We start from the raw sequence: 20049 nt of genomic DNA, 5'->3' as shown, positions 1-20049 counted from the left end.
TCATTAGCCACATCTGAAAGAAGGGAAGCATCTAGGCGCCATATCTTCGAGCGAGAGTGGTGCTCCGGAAACCGTAAAAGCATCGTAACGGGATGATGATCAGAAAAAATCATCGGCTCAACAATGGAGGAAGCATGAAGAAGTGATAGGTCAGCTTGCGAGAGGAAGAGATAATCAATCCGGGAGTATTTGTTATGTGGGGGAGAGAAAAAGGTATAATCCTTGACGTTTGGATGGAGGACTCGCCAAGAATCGTGGAGTTGTAAATCTTGTAATTGTGTGTGAATCTGTTTAAGAGATGCATAAGGCAGGAAAGAGCTACCTGATGAGGTGTCTAAAAGGGGACATAGAGGAACATTAGAATCACCTCCCATGATTAGAATACCCGTCTGAAAAGAGGAAAAGAGAGAGGTAATGGAGCGAAAGAAGGATACCTGTTTGACATTAGGGGCATATAGATTGGCTAGGGTAATGGGTCTATTGGTGAAAGTACCTTTTAGAAACAAGTATCTACCCTCTAAATCTTGGAGTGAATCCGAGATAGTCAGAGGGAGATGCTTCGCAATCAAGACAGAAACACCCTTAGATTTAGCCTGGGCATTGGGAGCGTGAAAGACAGTTGGGAAGCAAAAGTTAGTAAACCTAGGTACGGCATCCTGGCAGAAATGCATTTCCTGTACGAAGACAATGTCCGCTCTTTGCTTAAACAAGTGAGTGAGTAAAAGGGAGCGTTTTTGGGGGGTATTCAGACCCTTTGCGTTGATAGAGAGGACTTTTAATGAAAGATGACCTGACAGAGACTCTGGGGAAGGCATGATCGCAACGGTGAAGGGAACCTAAAGGGATAGGGAGGAAGGAGTCGGGTACAAAGGGAAGGGGAAGGGAAGAGAAAAAAAAAAAAATGAAGGATGAGAAAAAAACTAGATAGAATAGGAAACCGGCAGAGTAGGTAGACCCGCTGACCTACCAGGGAGTGTGAAAGGTAAGAAGGAAGAGAGGAGGAAACGAGAGTAGGGAGAAAAGATGGAAAACAAGACTAGGAATGGAGAACAGATATGAGCAGGTAGTAAGAAAAAGGGGTGGCCGGTAAAAGGTCAGTGAAAGCTCTCAAAGCCCACTGTGTGGGAAACGCGGTGAACCGAGATCCAAAAAGAGAAATTGAAGTCCGCCTGGCCATGGACCATAAAAAGTGGACAAAATGTGAGGAGTGGGTGAGAAAAGGACACAGGATGGACAAAAAAAATGGGAAGGCGCACTGCCACCAACACCCCGCATAATGGAAGAGGGAGACTAGTCACGAGCGTGGGCAAACAATTGGGGATCATGTAGGTGGGCAGAAGGGCAGGGGATCCTAAATTGTGTCATTGCATCATAAGAGTAAGAGCAAGATATATAAGGGAATATAAATACGTTTTGTTGGTTGGAGGCAGTCTGTGCGACATCCCGCAGGTGCAGTCAGGGGTGCTGTAAGGATAGAGCTTCATAAAGAGCCAGTATGCGAGTCCACTCTGTCTGCAGAAACAAACAATGACAAAAAGAGGCCGGACCGGAGTCATGTAACAACATTATAGCAAAGTCCATGGAGGACACTGAAAACAATTGGGAGCATACTTGCAACATAATGGCATTGGAACATATAATAACAGAACAGGCGGAGGAAGACACATGAAAGGAATACAACCTAAACCAAAATCTAAAGTTGGACCCATGAAATGTCAAGGGACATCCTGATACCGCACTTCCCAACCATCCCTCGAAACACATGGTAGTCCCTCCCATCAGGCCCCCATCCAGCTCAACAGCCAATGAAGAATCAAGTAGCACCTCATGTCAAAAAACAGGGGAAAAAAAAGGAAAACAGGAGATGGCCAAGGGGAGGGGAGCTAGGCCCGGGGGGTTCAATAAGAACCGTAGAAAATGGCAACTGTTAAATAATGCAAGGAAAAAGACTGGAATTAAGATATGCCTTTGAGGGGAGGGAAGGGGGTCCGGCCCCACAGGATATATCAGTAGGGCGGAATGACAAAGTGATACTTGATTGCAAGATGTCAGAGTACAAGCAAGACAAAAAGAAGGACCACCTATAGCCCAGGCCCCCCACCCTCCAACGCTAAACACCCATACCGGGTCCACCCCATCCCTACAAGTAAATTTAAATTAGTTAAGACAACCAACCTCCAATAAGGGACACTATAGGGAAATGTAAGGGAGCAGGACCTGAAACATATGAGGCAGGTATACCAGTAGTTATAAAATCGGCTTCCGACTGGTGTAAAACCTTCGGAGGGTCCCTTGGGAGCCAATGATAGGATCAGCTAAAGGGGAATTTGAAGGCTCTAAATACAAACACTCTACAAAGGCTCCATACAGCAGACCTAGCGGTAAAAGCAATACAGGAAGGTCATGGTAAGTGTTAAGAAATCCTCTCCCAAACAATCAACTAAGGCAGGGAAGAATAAGTGTTATGGCTATACCATGGGGGGGAGAGGACAGAGAGGTGACCGTAGAGGTGCGGTAAGAGTGGCAGTCTTTCATTGAGGTTGGGGCGGTGTGCGTAGGGGTGTTCGGACTTGGTAGAATGAGATAAAAGACCACCCTGGAATCCGCTGGAGGACCTTCATGAAGGCAGATGAGGTGTGGGATTGATGAGAAAGGCTCTAGAAACAAGAAGGAGAATGTTCCATGCAGAAATCTCAGGAGACACTGAGAGACACCAACTTGATGCAGGAGCCGGATGGGAGGGACCGAACAAAGTCTTATTCAGACGAGTATTGCTGGTGAGAGAGGGTTAGGAAGGAGGCCACAGGAGGGCCCTGAGGCCTCATAGCGGGGTTTACGGTGCGCTGGAGAGGCAGTAGGGCTGTTAGAGGTTGTCGGGCCTCTGGTAGGAATTCTTGGAGGTGTGGAGGGGGCCAAACAGCATCGGCAAGGAAGGGGATCTTGTCCTTCCGTTTCACTAGGCACACAGATGCTGGAGCAGGTGGAAAACGCATCGATCTGTGCCAATCAGGAAGCTCCACTAGAGGAATGTCCAAGGTGGCACAGAAGCTTGTCTCCGTGCTGTGAGAGGAACAATGCCTGAATATGGTTGGATTGCTGAGGTCTATGCGCCCGCGGGGAGTGGGAATGGGAGCCAGAGGCATTCCAGTCCGCTCTCCCCATCTCTGTAAGTCCGTTTCTCACCCACTCCTTGTGCTTAAGCTGTGCAGGGTCTCTCGCTGGCAGGAGCTCCTGGATCACTCAGTCATCTTGGATCACGGCAGACCACGCCCCTCGAAGTTTTATTACTTTAATCTGTGACAGTTTCAATCTGTTTTTGCATGCCTGTTCACTTGTATGGAAAGAGAATCAGTTCTGAACGAACATTTGTTGACCCCGGCCCAAATTTTCACCAAAGTGTCCGATATTTTCCTGAGACAGGCACATTGTTCTGTAGGAGATTCTTTCAATATTGGTTTCCCTCCATAAAATGAATCCTATGAACAAAGTACAAGTCACAGCCCAGCCTCGCCCTGTGTAGGAGGAAGTGACACCTCCCAGCTGCATTCTTCCCCGGTGTCAGAGACTTTAATTTCTCCTACTGTCAGCGATGGCGTCTGCTAATCTGAGAGCCGAGCTGGAATGTTCCATCTGCCTGAACATTTATACAGATCCTGTAAACCTGAGATGTGGACACAACTTCTGCCAGGTCTGTATTGATCGTGTTCTGGATACACAGGGGGGGTCTGGAGGATATTCCTGTCCTGAATGCAGACAGAAGTTTCCGGATCGTCCTGCACTGCACAGGAACATAACACTGCGTAACATAGTGGAGAATTTCCAGTCTGCTCAGCCTGATCAGGAGGAGTCCGGGGTCTTCTGTACTCACTGTGTGGACTATCCTGTGCCTGCTGTTAGATCCTGTCTGCTCTGTGAGGTTTCTCTGTGTGATAAACACCTGAGAGCCCACAAAAAGTCCCCAGAACATATCTTATGTGACCCCACCTTGTCCATGGAGAGCAGGAAATGTTCCGTCCATAAGAAGATCCTGGAGTATTACTGCACAGAGGATGACACCTGTATCTGTGTGTCCTGCACTTTGGCTGGAGAACATAAAGGACACCAGGTGGAGATGCTGGATGAGGCTTCTGAGAAGAAGAAGGAGACACTGAGGAAAGTTCTGCAGCAACTTCTGACAAAGAGAGAGGAGATGGAGGAAAGAGTCCAGAGTCTGCAGGAACACAGGAGGAAAGTAGAAGAAGAAGAAGCTGGTGACACCGAGAGAGTCACTGCCCTGTTTAGAGATCTCAGGAGACGTCTGGAAGACCTGGAGAAGAGAGTCCTGAGGGAAATCTCCAGGAGGGCAGAGCGGGTCTCCATCTTCATCCGGGATTTGGAAATAAAGAAGGAGGAGCTTTCCAGGAAGATGCGTGACATTGAGGAGCTGTGTAACATGACGGATCCACTGACTGTCCTACAGGAATCAGACACAGGTGACTTGTGTGATACTGAGGATGGAGATAATGAGGACAGAGAGAGACATGAGGAACTCCTCCATGATGAAGGGGGGCTGGATGTGGCTGGGATATCACACACATTACACACATTATCTGATATAATAACAGAGGGAAATGTATCCTTCTATATACAGGGAGCTGAGGACATATTACTGGATGGAAACACAGCTCATAATAATCTACATATATCAGATGACAGGAAAACTGCATCCAAGTCACATAGAAACCAGAATCGTCCAGAAACACCAGAGAGATTTCAGGATTGTCCTCAGGTTTTGAGCAGTCGGAGTTTCTCCTCAGGGAGACATTACTGGGAAGTGGATGTCGGGGGGTCAGATGGATGGATAGTCGGGATGTGTTACCCCAGTATAGCCAGGAGAGGACGGCAGTCATGGATTGGATGGAATAACAAGTCCTGGGGTTTGTACAGGGATGGTAATCAATATATGATGTTACATGACAGTAAAGGGATCCCCTTACCCCCCAATCCCCCCAGTACCAGAGTCAGGATATATCTGGATTATGAGGCCGGGCGGATCTCCTTTTATGATCTGTGTGACCCGATCCGACACCTCCACACCTTCACCAGCACCTTCACTGAGCCCCTCCATGCTGGGATATGTGTATGGAGAGGTTGTATAAAGATCTGTGGGGGGAATCGGGGGAAGTGAGAACTCCGCCCAGAGTGGTGACATCACAGGGAGGGGGGACGGGATTGGTGGAACATACAGCCCCATGAAATGCCCCTGGTGCCTTTTATAGGCTTTTTTGAGTTTGGGCAAGGACACAGGCGCCCCATGATCACCTATTGCCCAGGGGCTCCATGAGTTGTCAGTCTGCCCCTGTATAACACTGATATCCGTACACTGACTATTCCCTGTATATAACACTGATATCCGTACACTGACTATTCCCTGTATATAACACTGATATCTGTACACTGACTATTCCCTATATATAACACTGATATCCGTACACTGACTATTCCCTGTATATAACACTGATATCCGTACACTGACTATTCCCTGTATATAACACTGATATCCGTACACTGACTATTCCCTGTATATAACACTGATATCCGTACACTGACTATTCCCTGTATATAACACTGATATCTGTACACTGACTATTCCCTATATATAACACTGATATCCGTACACTGACTATTCCCTGTATATAACACTGATATCCGTACACTGACTATTCCCTATATATAACACTGATATCCGTACACTGACTATTCCCATATATAACACTGATATCCGTACACTGACTATTCCCTGTATATAACACTGATATCCGTACACTGACTATTCCCATATATAACACTGATATCCGTACACTGACTATTCCCTGTATATAACACTGATATCTTGAACATAGTGTAGAGAAATTCTATGATAAATGCATGGAATGAGGGGGCCCTCTGATCTCCTATTGCCTGGGGGCCCCATGAGTTGTCAGTCCGCCCCTGCTGTCTATCTGACTCTATAAAGTATAACTAAAGACAAAACGTATTTTAGTATTGGATGGGTGGAGAGGGATTAGAACCCCGGCCAGGTTTTTATTGCTGTCTGGGCCCCCATTGGGGAGATTCGGCCTCTCTATTTGTCCTTGTAACCATTATCACCAGAAGTAACAATGAAACAAATGTTGGGTTGTCACCAGAACAGGAATAGAGGGGAAACCTTCCAGTGGGGAGACTAGTTCTGGTGATCAGCAGGGATTCCCTCACTTTGGAGCAATTGTCTGTCATTTCCTGTTGTTGTGATGGGACAGGAAGTGAGGAGAAATCTCCCCAATGGAACACAGATGGCAATACAAGCCTGGCAGGGGGTAGAACCCTTTCTTGCTTCATCCAAAATAAAAAAAAAGTTTTGCCTTTAGTTCTACTTTAATTTTCTAAGCAGGAAGTGACCATGTAATACCAGCAATTTCCCTTCCCCCGCCCCTCCCCCCATGTTCTGCCCCTCCTCATGGTGGCGCTATGTGCATCCATGATCACACACAGAGGGTGGAGATGATCCATCAGTACAGAGGATGCAGTGCTGCCATTGTGATGGGATAGGATGGGGTCACCCCTACATCTAGGAGAGGTCACATGACACCATGTGGGGGGAGGGGACTGGGAAGGACAGAAGTGAGGTCTGGTGGATGGTGGTGGGTGATGAGCTCCTTCTGTACTGGGAAGGCTCATGGAGATCGGTTCCATCACACAACAAGAGGGGGAGGGGAGAGGGTCAGCTGCCTTTTCTGCAGAGGGAGGAAGGGCAGGTTGGGAGCAGAGGAAGAGGACCGGCATATGGTCGCCTCCATATTCCCCTCAGTACAGATGTCATTTATGTCACAGCCGGGGACATTCTTGTCGCATCGTTTGTTTTCATTTTCCCCGAATACAAAATGCTGAATGATAATCTACAATGTCTTTTGGTTGGTTTTATTCATTTTCTGTAAGATTTACAAATGAATAAATTGATCTTTTCTGCCACTTTTCTTATTACTTATTGTATGAAATATTCATTTTATAAATCAGCATTTAATCCCGGCTCCTCCATGACACCGTGTTACAGAGAATTCTGGGCTTTCCGATAAGACAGCCCAGCACTAGCTGGTCTGGGGACAGAGATGAGAGTGCCAACGTGCTCTTATCATCTTCTGGAATGAGGTCGGTGTGGCCCTCAGTAGATGTAATGTGGCCCCAGTGAGGTCTTATTCCACTCAGCTCAGCCTCTTTCATGTAGATATGACGTGTGACCTCACTGGCCCAGTCAGCAGTCCAGGTGCTGTCATGTTCATCCTCTGATGTCCATCTGGAAGAGCCCAATGGTGGACATTGTCACAAGGATCAGGAGGATGATGATAATCACAGTGAGTATGTTTCACCCACTGATCCCTAATACCAAGGAGGGATCCATCCATTGGCAGTAGACTTGAGCCTGTTGGACTCCAACCAAGGTTGGGTAATGTTGGCTAATGAAGCAGAAAGTTCTATTGATGTAGCATCTCTCAAGTTTAGCTAGGGGGAGCTAGACTAGGTTTAGGAGGATAGGAGGGCTGAGTAGCAGTCTGGGTATGAGTTACTGGGGTCATGTTTAGGTCAGAGCTGAGGGCTCTGCAGGTCAGTTTTCTTATATCTTCCCCAACTCTAGAATTTTGGAGAAGATTCTAGAAGAAGTGGGTAGGGATGAGGAGTGGCTGGCCTGCACACTTAAAGAACTTTGACCAATCCCTGAGCAGGAGGCTTAGCATGGGGCCAGGGCAGCCTTGAAGTGTGACTAAGCCTGCTCAGCAGTAGGACAGTTTTGGTGGAAGATGTGAGGAAGGCTGAGATGCAGGAGCCTGGAAGGGGGCCCAGTGGGAGGAGCCAGCACCATCTTGGCTGAAGGGACATAGCAGAGGGAGGAAGAAGTCTGTCATCCTCCTCAGTCTCTCGCGCTCCTTCTATTTCCTGGACATGTTCCAGACCTGCTGCACTACAGTATGTGTGGGGTAGACTTGCTGTAGAGGGTGGTCTGTACCCCCGCTATGTGCACGGTTCTCTCCCTGCTCTGCACAGACAGTTTCATGTGCGCCCATCCCATTCAGCTGCAGGCCACACCCACATCCCCCTATTCTTTGAATGTTCTCATGTACAGTACCATCACGCCTAATGTGCATCACTACAGCTATGACACCACTTTGTTGTTTCTCCATTGTAAAATGTTGTTCTATAACCCCATCGCCCCGTGTTCTTCTCTGCTTCTTGTGTGACTGGTTCTGTAAAATAAAATGAGAAAAAAATCATTAAATGAAGAAATTGTAAAAAAATATATATTTCTACCACTTTATAAACCTCTGGTTCATCCACATCTGGAGTATGCTGTCCAGTCCTGGTCACCAGTCCTCAGGTAGGATGTTCTAGAACTGGAGAGAGTCCAGAGAAGGACAACAATGATAATAAGGGGGCTGGAGGACCTCCGTTATGAGGAACAACTACAAGCATTAAACCCTGGAGAAGAGACAATTACGAGGAGATCTGATAACAATGTACAAATCTTTACATGGGGACTCCAGCATTGAGAGGAACCTATTTAATCTCAGGTCTCTATAGAACTCACAGGGCCCAACAATGACGTTGGATAAGAAGCGGTTCAGTCTTAAACAGTGTAAGGGTTTCTTTCAGGGGCGCTGATAAGGGGGTACCACCGGGCCATCACTTAACAGGGGGACCTGGCCAGCCAGCAGATTCAAGTTTTAATGACATGTTCCATATAGGGACGGACTGACCATTCCAGACTGTCTGAGGGCCCAGGGCAAGTAGAGGGTCCCATGAGAGGCTCCATCACTGCACCTCTACTTGTTGTGGCACACCGATCATACTCCATCAAACTTGCCTGCAGAGCGGTCTCTGTTTGCGGTGCTCTCCTCAGCAGTCCAATTTCCTATTCGTCCCGTCTCATGGATTGGTGACATGTGATCGGTCCCCCCATCCTCCCCGCAGACACACATCCCCTTACATGAGGACAGGACAGAGACAGCGGAGAGCCCGGTGTCCGGCCACAGAACACCCCCTCCGGGAGAGCCATGTATGACAAGCCCCGCCCTTACTCTGCAGCCCGGCCACTCACCGGCTGCCAGGATCACTGCCCGGCTCTGCAGCCCTGATCTCCCATTCATTCTGCTGTGTCCCCGGCTGGGAAGATCCAGAGATGATCCTGTGTGTGGATGGAGGATGATCTTCACACACTCTTGTGAAAGGGGCTATGAAGGCGGCAGATTTTAATATGCAGCACACAGCAGCAGCTCTAGATCCTGGCTGCCTGAGCCTACAATATAGCAGCCTAGGGCCACAATTGTGAGTAGCAGACATACTGACCTCACTTGCAAATTACCCATCATCTATTCTGTACCCAAAATACATAAAGATCACATAAACCCTCCAATAAGACCTATTATTAATGGCATCAACTCACGAACAGCAAGATTAGGAGAATATCCATCATAGATCATGAGGGAGCCATTAAGTATATTCCAAAATCAAAGGTTAGAAATGGTATTATACCATAGATTTATAGATGATTTGATAGTAATATGGAATGGGGATGAAACTTCATTATCTAAATTCTATGAAGGCCTTAATGAAAATCTTAAAAATCTAACTTTGAGATGGAATATAAGTAATAAGGAGGTACATTTTCTGGACATATGGTTAATAAAAAAATGGATCACACATATACACCAAAACCTTTTTTTAAAAAATGGACAGAAATGCATTCATACCAACTAACAGCTGTCATTACAAACCATGGATATAAAAATATCCCGAGAGGGCAGTTCATGCGTCTAAGAAGAAACCGCACTAACCTAGTAGATTCTAAACAACAAAGTAACATTCTAATAAAAAGATTTATAGATAAAGGGTACAGAAGAGAAGCTATAGAGCAAGAGAGGAAGCAAATCGAAGTACTAGATAGAAAAAATCTTCTAGAAAATAACAATATAAAAACTAACACAGAAAACATGAATGTATCTGTGGTAATGCCATTCAACAGACAATTTAAAGATATACAACAAATAATAAACAAACACTGGGATGTATTAACATTAGACAAGGATTTGAAGAATATCGTTAAAGACAGACCTAGATTTATTTATAAAAAAGCTCCTAACATCCGGGATAAAGTAGTTAAGAACATCTTAGATCTACCCAATCCAGACATCAGATATACTTTTTTCCAGGGAACTGGATTTTACACATGTGGCAGATGCTATAGTTGTAAAACAATGAAAAATAATCCCAAACGAAGGATAATAGGAAATCCTATGAATGGTAAATCATATAAAATGAAACAATTTATATCTTGTGATACAAAAGGAGTGATGTACGCTCTAAAATGTCCCTGTAATTTGATCTATATCGGCAGAACAAAAAGAACATTGAAAGAACGAATCAAAGAACACGTCTATAACATCAATAAAGGCTATAAATATCATAATGTACCTTTACACTTTCATCAATTTCACAATCAGAAAACAGACAAATTAGAGTTTTGGGGTATAGAGAGGCATAGTAGACACTGGAGAGGAGATAACCTAGTTAGAGAAATCAGCAAAAAAGAGTCCCACTGGATATACGAAATGAATTGTTTGGCCCTAAAGGGCCTAAACAAAGAATTCGATCTCTCATGTTTCATCAGTGATTATTAAAGTAAAGTAAAAACTATTAGCTCCATCGGATCACTTTAATGAAGTTAATATTTATGAGAATGAGAGGTGTACACAATATATTACTTTAGAACTAGGTACGGGAGGGGAGGGCCTAAGCAAAGAATTCGATCTTTCATATTTCATCAGTGATTATTAATGTAAAATCTATTAGTTCCATCGGATCACTTCAATGTAGTCAATATTTATGAGAATTAGAGGTGTACACAATATAGCACTTTAGAATCAGTTACGGGAGGAAAAGATATATCCATTATAAATGTATTCCAACCTAACAATAATAATAGAGATATATATGTTTTGTATACATTGTTATAGGCACTAAAATAGTTATCCTCAGGAGTTGTAATCACAACTATTTTTCGGCTATTCACTAACTGAGGAAATTTATGTGCGGATTAAAAGATATAATCTAAAATGAAGGTGGAATTATATTATATATTATATTTAACTTACTCCACTTATTGTCAATTGTTTTCCCCCTTTTCCAGACATGTAATAATTTAGGTCACCCAGATCAACACTGTAGAGAATAATCGTAAGATGCATTGCACATTGTATACTTTTTTATTTTTTTTATATATGTTTTTATATTTTTCACATTTTCTTGTATTTTATTTGATGTATTAAAATATTTGTTTTTTATTTAAATATATGCAACAAACCTCCTCATAGTTGTGTATCGCACACATTTCCCTCTCAGCCGTAGGGTACTAGGTTTAACATAAGAGATACATTGTATAAGAACTCTGATAAACACTAAACCACACTAAAAACATTGCTACAAACATGTAAATACAGCTGTCCATAATGATAGCATAATGGGAATAGAATGGCCCCAGAGAGATGGCCGCAGCCACGCGGGTTTCAAGAAAATGGCGCCGAATCACTATATAGGAAGTCAAGTCAGGGTGATTGTCCTATTACATCCCCCGGACGAAGCCACGTGACCCTGTGGCGCAACGCGTTGGGGAGGGGCATCTACATCACCACGTACCCGACTTCCAGAACGGCGAGTATAGACAGTGTGGAGGCTGAGGAGGCTGGTCATACCTGCGGTTTTATATACAAAGGCGCTTTATGTTTTTAAATCATGTGAGTGCATACTTATGGGCTTACAATAAATCTTTATAAAAACGATAAGGCACTATATATCCTTTCTTTTCCACTGCTCTAACGAGGAGGAATAGGGAGAAGGACCAAGCAGTGTAAGGAGGGAGAGATCAACATTCCTGCACCAGATCAGTAGCAGCAGTGTATCCAGGAAGCACACAGGAGAGCCGACAGCTCATCCCATCCCAGAGGAATACAACACATTTCCTTCCAGAAAGCCATGTCAGCCTATTTATAGGCTCTTAGGAAGGTGAGCGCATAGAAGAGATATTACCCACCAAGGAAATACTCAAACATAGCTTTATCAACAGCAAGCGAAAAAAAATGTTTTGAACTCTTATATTGCACATTTTTGGACACTTTATATTTTTATTTGGACACTATACAGTATTTATTAATAGAGATGAGCGAATCGAACCAGGCGAACCGGAATTCGAGTCGAATTTCAGGAAATATTCGATTCGCGTCGAATCCGAAATTTTGCCTACTTCGGGTGCGCGAATCGAATATTTCCCGATCAGCCGGCAAAAGTGTCCCTGCAGTGAGCTCCGCTATTTCTGACAGTTCTCTGACAGAAGGAACACATGTAAAGCGGTTGAAACATTGTATCTATTAGTTTCCATTTAGGATACAGATGTTTCAACCGCTGTACATGTGAAGAAGCTGTCAGAGAACTGTCAGAAATAGAGGAACTCTGCACATACACTTTTTGCCGGTTTGGAATTCTTATTTTCATCCTACTTCTTCTTCTTCTTCTTCTACTTCTTCATCCTCATCCTCATCCTCAGAAGAAGAAGAAGAGGATGAGGATGAGGATGAAGAAGAAGTAGGATGAAAATAAGAATAATTCCAAGCCGGCAAAAAGTGTATGTGCAGAGCTCCTCTAAGTGTATCTGCAGAATAGAGGAACTCTGCACATACACTTTTTGCCGGAAACCGCTGTATGGAGGGAATGTCCCAGAACTGTCAGAAATAGACTATTAATGACAGTTCTGGGACATTCCTTCCATACAGCGGTTGAAACATTGTATCTATTTGTTTCCATAAATGGATCCATTTATGGAAACAAATAGATACAATGTTTCAACCGCTGTATGGAGTGAGTGTCCCAGAACTGTTAGAAATAGTCTATTTCTGACAGTTCTATGACATTCCCTCCATACAGCGGTTGAAACCGCTGTATGGAGTGAATGTCCCAGAACTGTCAGAAATAGACAGAAACTGTCACAGAACTGTCCTTCTCATCCTTCTTCTTCTCATCCTTCTTCTCATCCTTCTCCTTCTTCTCATCCTTCTCCTTCTCATCCTTCTCCTTCTCCTTCTTCTCATCTTTCTCCTTCTTCTCATCCTTCTCCTTCTTCTCATCCTTCTTCTCATCCTTCTTCTCATCCTTCTCCTTCTTCTCATCCTTCTCCTTCTTCTCATCCTTCTTCTTCTTCTCATCCTTCTCCTTCTCCTTCTTCTCATCCTTCTCCTTCTCCTTCTTCTCATCCTTCTCCTTCTCCTTCTTCTCATCCTTCTCCTTCTCATCCTTCTCCTTCTCCTTCTTCTCATCCTTCTCCTTCTCCTTCTTCTCATCCTTCTCCTTCTCCATCTTCTCATCCTTCTCCTTCTTCTCATCCTTCTCCTTCTGCTTCTCCTTCTCCTTCTTCTCATCCTTCTCCTTCTTCTCATCCTTCTCCTTCTTCTCATCCTTCTCCTTCTCCTTCTTCTCATCCTTCTCCTTCTTCTCATCCTTCTTCTCATCCTTCTTCTCATCCTTCTTCTCATCCTTCTCCTTCTTCTCATCCTTCTCCTTCTCCTTCTTCTCATCCTTCTCCTTCTCCTTCTCCTTCTCCTTCTCCTTCTTCTCATCCTTCTCCTTCTCCTTCTTCTCATCCTTCTCCTTCTCCTTCTTCTCATCCTTCTCCTTCTCCTTCTTCTCATCCTTCTCCTTCTCCTTCTTCTCATCCTTCTCCTTCTCCTTCTTCTCATCCTTCTCCTTCTCATCCTTCTCCTTCTCCTTCTCCTTATCCTTCTTCTCATCCTTCTCCTTCTTCTCATCATTCTCCTTCTTCTCATCATTCTCCTTCTCCTTCTTCTCATCCTTCTCCTTCTCCTTCTCCTTCCTCATCTCCAAGCGCATTTAAATTAAAGGTACAGTGTTCTGCACTAATTTAAAGGCTCTCTGAAGCCTAGAAACCCTTTTAATAAGTTAACTTCGTAGCGAAGAAATTTGCATCGAATCGAATTTCACACTGGAATTCGCCAAATCAGCCGAATCGAATTTTTGAGAAATTCGCTCATCTCTATTTATTAACTATCAGGATTTTTCACTATTATGTTTTCATAATTTATATCCACATTTCTCAATTTATTTTAATTTTTTGCATGCAGCTGAATTGCTAATATACAGAATCATTATTATGCACAAGATTCTTATAATCCAATTGATTATATATTGATACAAGGTGTAAGATTCAATACACTATTTAAATCTGGCTTATCAATATTAACATATACAGCCAGTATATAAAATACATATCCATTCATCCATTGGGCGCGGCACCCATTTTTAATTACATTAAAGACATACTGACCCCCCCACTCCCCTCTCTCTCAGCTTCCCCCTCCCTCTCTCACCCCCTGTCTCTCCCCCCGCCTCCCTCTATCCCGCCTTTCTCTCTCAACCCCACCTCTCTCTATCTCTCACCCCCCTCACCTCCTCCCCTCTATTGCCCCCTCACTCCTCTCTCTCTCTCTCTCTCTTTCTCTCACCTGCCCCCTCTCTCACCCCCTCTTTTTCTCACCTCCCCTCTCACCCCTCCACTCTCTCATCTCTCCTCCCTCTCTTGCCCCCTTTCTCTCTTTCACCCCTTTTCTCACCTCACCCCCCCTCTCTTTCATTTCATCTCACCCCTCCTCTACTCCTCTTTCACCTCCCCACCCCCTCTCTCTCTCACCCTGATCTCTAACCCCCCCTCTCTCCTGCCACTCTCCTCTTTCTTTTTCATCCCCTCTCTCTAACCTCCTCCCCCCACCCCCCCCCTCTTACCCTCTCTCTCTCATCTCCCACACTTTCTGTCTCTCACCCCCATGTTTCTCACCCCCTCTTTCTCCACCCCTCCTTCTCTCACCTTCCCCCAATCTCCCTCTCTCACCTCCTCTCTCTCTTTCTCGCTCCCCTCTCTCTCTCAACCTCCTCTCTCTCTTCCCCTCCCCCCCATCTTTCTCTCATCCCCCCCTTACCTTCCTCCCCTTTCTCACCTCCTTCTCCCTCCCCCACCCCAGGGGGCCCCATCAGGTAGGCTGTACGGGGCCCCATGATATCTAACAGTGGCCCCGGTTTCTTTACAGTTAAAGTGGTAAGGATATGGAACTCCCTGCCAGAGTGGGTGGTGTAAGCCGGGAGTGTAGATAAATTGTGAACATTTTTAGGTGTGTTTCTTGGTGAATGCAATATACAGGAATATGGAAAGGGGTCATGACATAAACACACACAGGTTGGACTGGAAGGGCCGGTATCTTTATGGAACCTTACAAACCATGTAACTATGTAACCCCTTCATGGGGGACGGTAAAACATATCTTTACGCATCAATGCAGTTTTGCAGCTTTGGCATTTGTTTGTAAATCTGTACATATCATCCCATCTACTTGTGTATCCAAGTGAATTATAACCTGTTTTTAAGGACAAATTCATCCTCTCCTGATTGTTTTAGCAAAGGAAAACTGGCCCAAAATGGTAAATATGGTTTTTGAAATGTAGCCGCATATTACTTACAATTACCATGGCCCACCACCAAAGAACAACCCAAAACACATTCCCCTCCCCCGATGATTGTAGTAATACCACATACAGTATGTGTATATGATTTGTTGTTTGTACCCATAGTAGGGCCCAGAAACAATAGGGAACATTTTGTTGTTTAATCCTTCCTAAAATAAACTGACCCTGACCCTGAACTTTGATCCTGAACCTGATATGAACCTCGATCAAACCCCGATCTAACTATTTCATCTTTATTGTATTCATCTATATATTTATTGTATACCTTTTTTGTTTACAATCTTCTCTTCTAGCAAGGAGAAAAGGATTCGGTGTAAGCGGAGAAAGAGTAGAAGGGTGGGTTGTACAGCGACCAATTACATGGTCCCCGTCACTGAGGCTGCATAAAGGGGTTCAATATTCCAATTATGAATGAAATTTCCCACAGATACAAAAAAAATACTTTTTTTATTTCACATTTTTTTTTTGTATTTTTTTTTTGAAAGGGATTTCGATTTATCTTTGCCAGTCCTCTTCTACAAATGAATTAGCCTGATAATATGATCCTTTGTGCCTATTATGAAAGCCTGAATACTATATTAAACATGTGAGTGCACAGAAGGCAGACTTTTTAAATAATTAAAGCTTTTTACAGTATTGCACTATTTGTTGTGTTTTGGTTTGTTTTCCATTGTCGTCCAATCATGGGAGTCGTATCTGGAGGATATTGAGTACAGAGTGATCTGGGAGGACACGCCCGGTCACATTACGTTTGTTTGACTCTTTTGCCAGCAAAGAGTCCATTCCATCCGGTGAGGGGGGAGGAGCATTTATCACGGATGGGGGGAGCACATTTGTTTGACGAATTTTGGAGCACTTTTTTGGGGGATTGAGCACAATTTTTTTTTTGTGGACTTTATACATCATTTTTTTGGGACTTTTTATTTATAGTATTTTAATTTTTTATTTTTAATTTGTTTGCACTGTGGGGTGTTTAAAATGATGCCCGATTAAGGGTCTGGTATGGATTTTGGGGGACCCCACACCATTTTTTTTTTTAATTTTGGAGTAGGCTTTCCCTCAAAATCCATACCAGAACCGAAGGGGCTAGTAAAGATTGGGGGGGACCCCACACTGGTATAAAAAGAAAAAAAATTAATGTCAGCAATTCTTTTGTTTAGATTCTGCTCTCATGGGGGAGGAGTGGAGATGAGTCATGGTTGTCAAGGATGTGGCGGCCGCCCACTCCTTAGAAACCATGATATTTACTGGCTCCTTAACAACCAGCTAAAATCAAATACATTCCTTAACTATCGCATGCCTGGACCCCTACTTATTTACCACTCTTCTCCTTCCTCTATAACTCTCCTCTCCTGAAATACTCTGCACTGCTGGAGGACTCCGCTCCTTCCTCTATGACTCTCCTCTCCTGAAATACTCTGCACTGCCGGAGGACTCCGCTCCTTCCTCTATAACTCTCCTCTCCTGAAATACTCTGCACTGCTGGAGGACTCCGCTCCTTCCTCTATGACTCTCCTCTCCTGAAATACTCTGCACTGCCGGAGGACTCCGCTCCTTCCTCTGTAACTCTCCTCTCCTGAAATACTCTGCACTGCTGGAGGACTCCGCTCCTTCCTCTATAACTCTCCTCTCCTGAAATACTCTGCACTGCTGGAGGACTCCGCTCCTTCCTCTATAACTCTCCTCTCCTGAAATACTCTGCACTGCTGGAGGACTCGGCTCCTTCCTCTATAACTCTCCTCTCCTGAAATACTCTGCACTGCTGGAGGACTCCACTCCTTCCTCTATAACTCTCCTCTCCTGAAATACTCTGCGCTGCTGGGGGACTCGGCTCCTTCCTCTATCACTCTCCTCTCATCCTCTGCACTGCTGGAGGACTCGGCTTCTTCCTCTATCACTCTCCTCTCATCCTCTGCACTGCTGGAGGACTCCTCTCCTTCCTCTATCACTCTCCTCTCATCCTCTGCACTGCTGGAGGACTCGGCTCCTTCCTCTATCACTCTCCTCTCATCCTCTGCACTGCTGGGAATGCTGAGTTGCTCCCTATGTTGGGATCACACACACAATACACACATATATGAAGAAAGGTCGGACACATTGGAGGAGGAAGTTCTTCTATGTAATGAGAAATGTTGCTTTCAGTGAGAAGAATGCGGAGCGGACACATTGTTACATTGTACAGATACCACTTGTGTGTGAAGGGAACAGCAAGGTCCAGTTCTACTGATCACTGTCAGTGATAAACCGCAATCACAACATCTGTTATCCCACACTCAGTGACATCTCACCGTGATTGGTCCTGTAAAGACAAGCTCCGCCTCTTTATTACACATCATCATTTCATTCAGGGATCAAATCTCCAACTTTTATACATTATTTGTTCTTTTTTTAGTTTCTTTTACACTTGTGGAATATTTTAGATAATAGATGGTGGGCGGAGATACATAGTAACATTGTGCTTCTCCCTGTGGGAGGGGTGTGGCTACAGCTGTCTATATATGGGTATGGGGGCGGAGTCTGGCAGTGGTTTTGCATTCTATATGGCATTCTGTGGGAGTCATTGTACACGATATTTCCGAGTTGCAATGTTTGTGTGACACCATTTCAGAGGCATTCTGCAAGGGAAACTTTCACAGAATGGCAGAAAGATCTTTGTGATCATACAAATCATGGGGCCCTATACATCCTCCCTGACAGGGCCCCCTTCCTGCTACAGGAGTATGGCCTGCACCCCAATATTTGGCAGCACTTATGTCTTTGTTGGCACGGCATGGCCCCGTGTGGATGACTTCTCGGCCTTTTGGCTAAGATCAAGTGTAGTATCTGTTCTTATCTGTTCTTATCAGTATCTTGTTCTTATCCTAGCGCTTGTCCGGGACACGGTCCAATACATCAAGGACCGCCGTGTGCACGCGGCCCTGGTCAGTCTTGATCAGGAGAAGGCCTTTGACCGTGTCTCCCATGGGTTTATGTGCAGAGCCCTGCGCAGGTTTGGTCTCGGGGAAATGTTTTGTTCATATGTTGACATCATGTATTATGACATCTGTAGTTCCGTGCAGGTGAACGGCTGGAAGACTGACCCCTTCCCGGTTCTCTCCGGGGTCAGACAAGGCTGTCCTCTCTCACCTCTGCTTTTTGTTTGCTGTATAGAGTTCTTCGCCGAATGCATCAGACGGAATCCAGAGATCGGGGGAATCACCGCACCGGGACCAGACAGACGGGAAGTGAAGTGCTCGCTCTACATGGACGACGTGACGGTGTTCTGTGCCAACCAGCGCTCCATCGACCTGCTCGTCCAGACCTGCGAGGACTTCGGCCAAGCTTCGGGGGCAAAGGTCAACTGCGGGAAGTCGGAAGTCATGCTCTTCGGAAAGTGGTTCCTGCCTTCTTCTGCATCCATGCCCTTTGGCATCAAGACAGACTTCATGAAGATTTTGGGAGTTTGGTTTGGTGCCGAGGGCGCAGCCCTGAAGTCTTGGGAGGAGAGACTGGCCAAGATGCGCCAAAAGTTTGGACTCTGGAGCCTCAGAGACCTCACCATCGAAGGGAAGACACTGGTACTCCGCAGCGAGATTCTCCCTGTGTTGCAGTACCTCGCCCAGGCCTGGCCCCCCCGGGTCAACACCTGCAAGGCCATCACCAGGGCGGTGTTTCACTTCATCTGGGGCTCCAAGATGGACAGAGTGAAGCGGGCAGTCATGTTCAAGGAACCCCTCAAGGGCGGTAAGGGCGTGCCCGACATCGCCACCCAGCTGAGGGTGTTCTTTGCTTGCAACTGCGTCCGCAGAACTTTGCCAAGACGGACTACGGACTCTGGCGGGAACGCAATGTCTCGCTTCTTCCTGTTGCCTCTCTGGAGGTCCCTGGGGTGGGACACTTGGGATAGTTCCATCCCCTACAACTGGGACACTCCTTGGTTCTACTTGGATACCTTCAAGTTCATCAGGGAGCAAGGGCTGCAGGGAGTCAAGCCGGACTTGTGGAAGCCAAAGACGATCTACAAGCTCATCCGAGCCAGCGACATTTTGGAGTCGGTTCCAGGCCTGCCTTCGGACACCTGCAAGGTGGTCTGGAGGAATGTTTCTTCAAACATCCTCACCAACAGGCACAAAGACCTGGCATGGATGGCTATCCAGGGGGGACTGCCTCTCAGGACATTTATGCATGCCAGGAACCTGAGCAGATACAGACACTGCCCCTTCTGCATCATCCATGAGGAAACGTCCTACCACGTTTTCTGGGAGTGCTCATTTGCTCAGGCCCTGTTGGGGGCCCTGGAACCTGAACTCAAGGACTTTGTGCCACAGACAGCCATCACACACTTTGGGGTGCTGAATGGACTATTCTGTGGAACTTTTTCTTTGGAGGACATTGACGGCGCCTGGCGGGTGCTGTGCTGTTTTAAGGACGCTTTATGGTGCGCCAGAAAGCGCCTCATCCACCAGCGGGAGAGGATGTCCATTG

At 45.4% G+C, this 20049-nt stretch overlaps 1 protein-coding gene and 1 pseudogene across 1 annotated transcript; both read left to right on the top strand.

The window, feature by feature from the left end:
• Positions 1–3589: 3589 nt before the first annotated feature.
• LOC149436355 (E3 ubiquitin-protein ligase MID1-like) lies at positions 3590–6987 on the top strand. Its single transcript, XM_089661697.1, has one exon. It carries the CDS (start codon positions 3590–3592, stop codon positions 5165–5167), a length of 1578 nt encoding a protein of 525 aa, XP_089517823.1. The 3' UTR covers positions 5168–6987.
• Positions 6988–18369: 11382 nt separating this feature from the next.
• Positions 18370–18548, top strand: LOC149436354 (U2 spliceosomal RNA; annotated as a pseudogene).
• The last annotated feature ends 1501 nt before the right edge of the window (positions 18549–20049 follow it).

This window comes from Staurois parvus, unplaced genomic scaffold (genome assembly GCF_062004578.1).
Source record: "Staurois parvus isolate SC_StPar_1 unplaced genomic scaffold, SC_StPar_1.0 ptg001371l, whole genome shotgun sequence".
Taxonomy (NCBI): Eukaryota; Metazoa; Chordata; class Amphibia; order Anura; family Ranidae; genus Staurois; species Staurois parvus.
This window is presented reverse-complemented; position numbering and strand designations above follow the sequence as displayed.

Excerpts from the sequence above, each read along its gene's own strand:
- LOC149436355 (XM_089661697.1), top strand. The coding sequence starts at position 3,590 with ATGGCGTCTGCTAATCTGAGAGCCGAGCTGGAATGTTCCATCTGCCTG.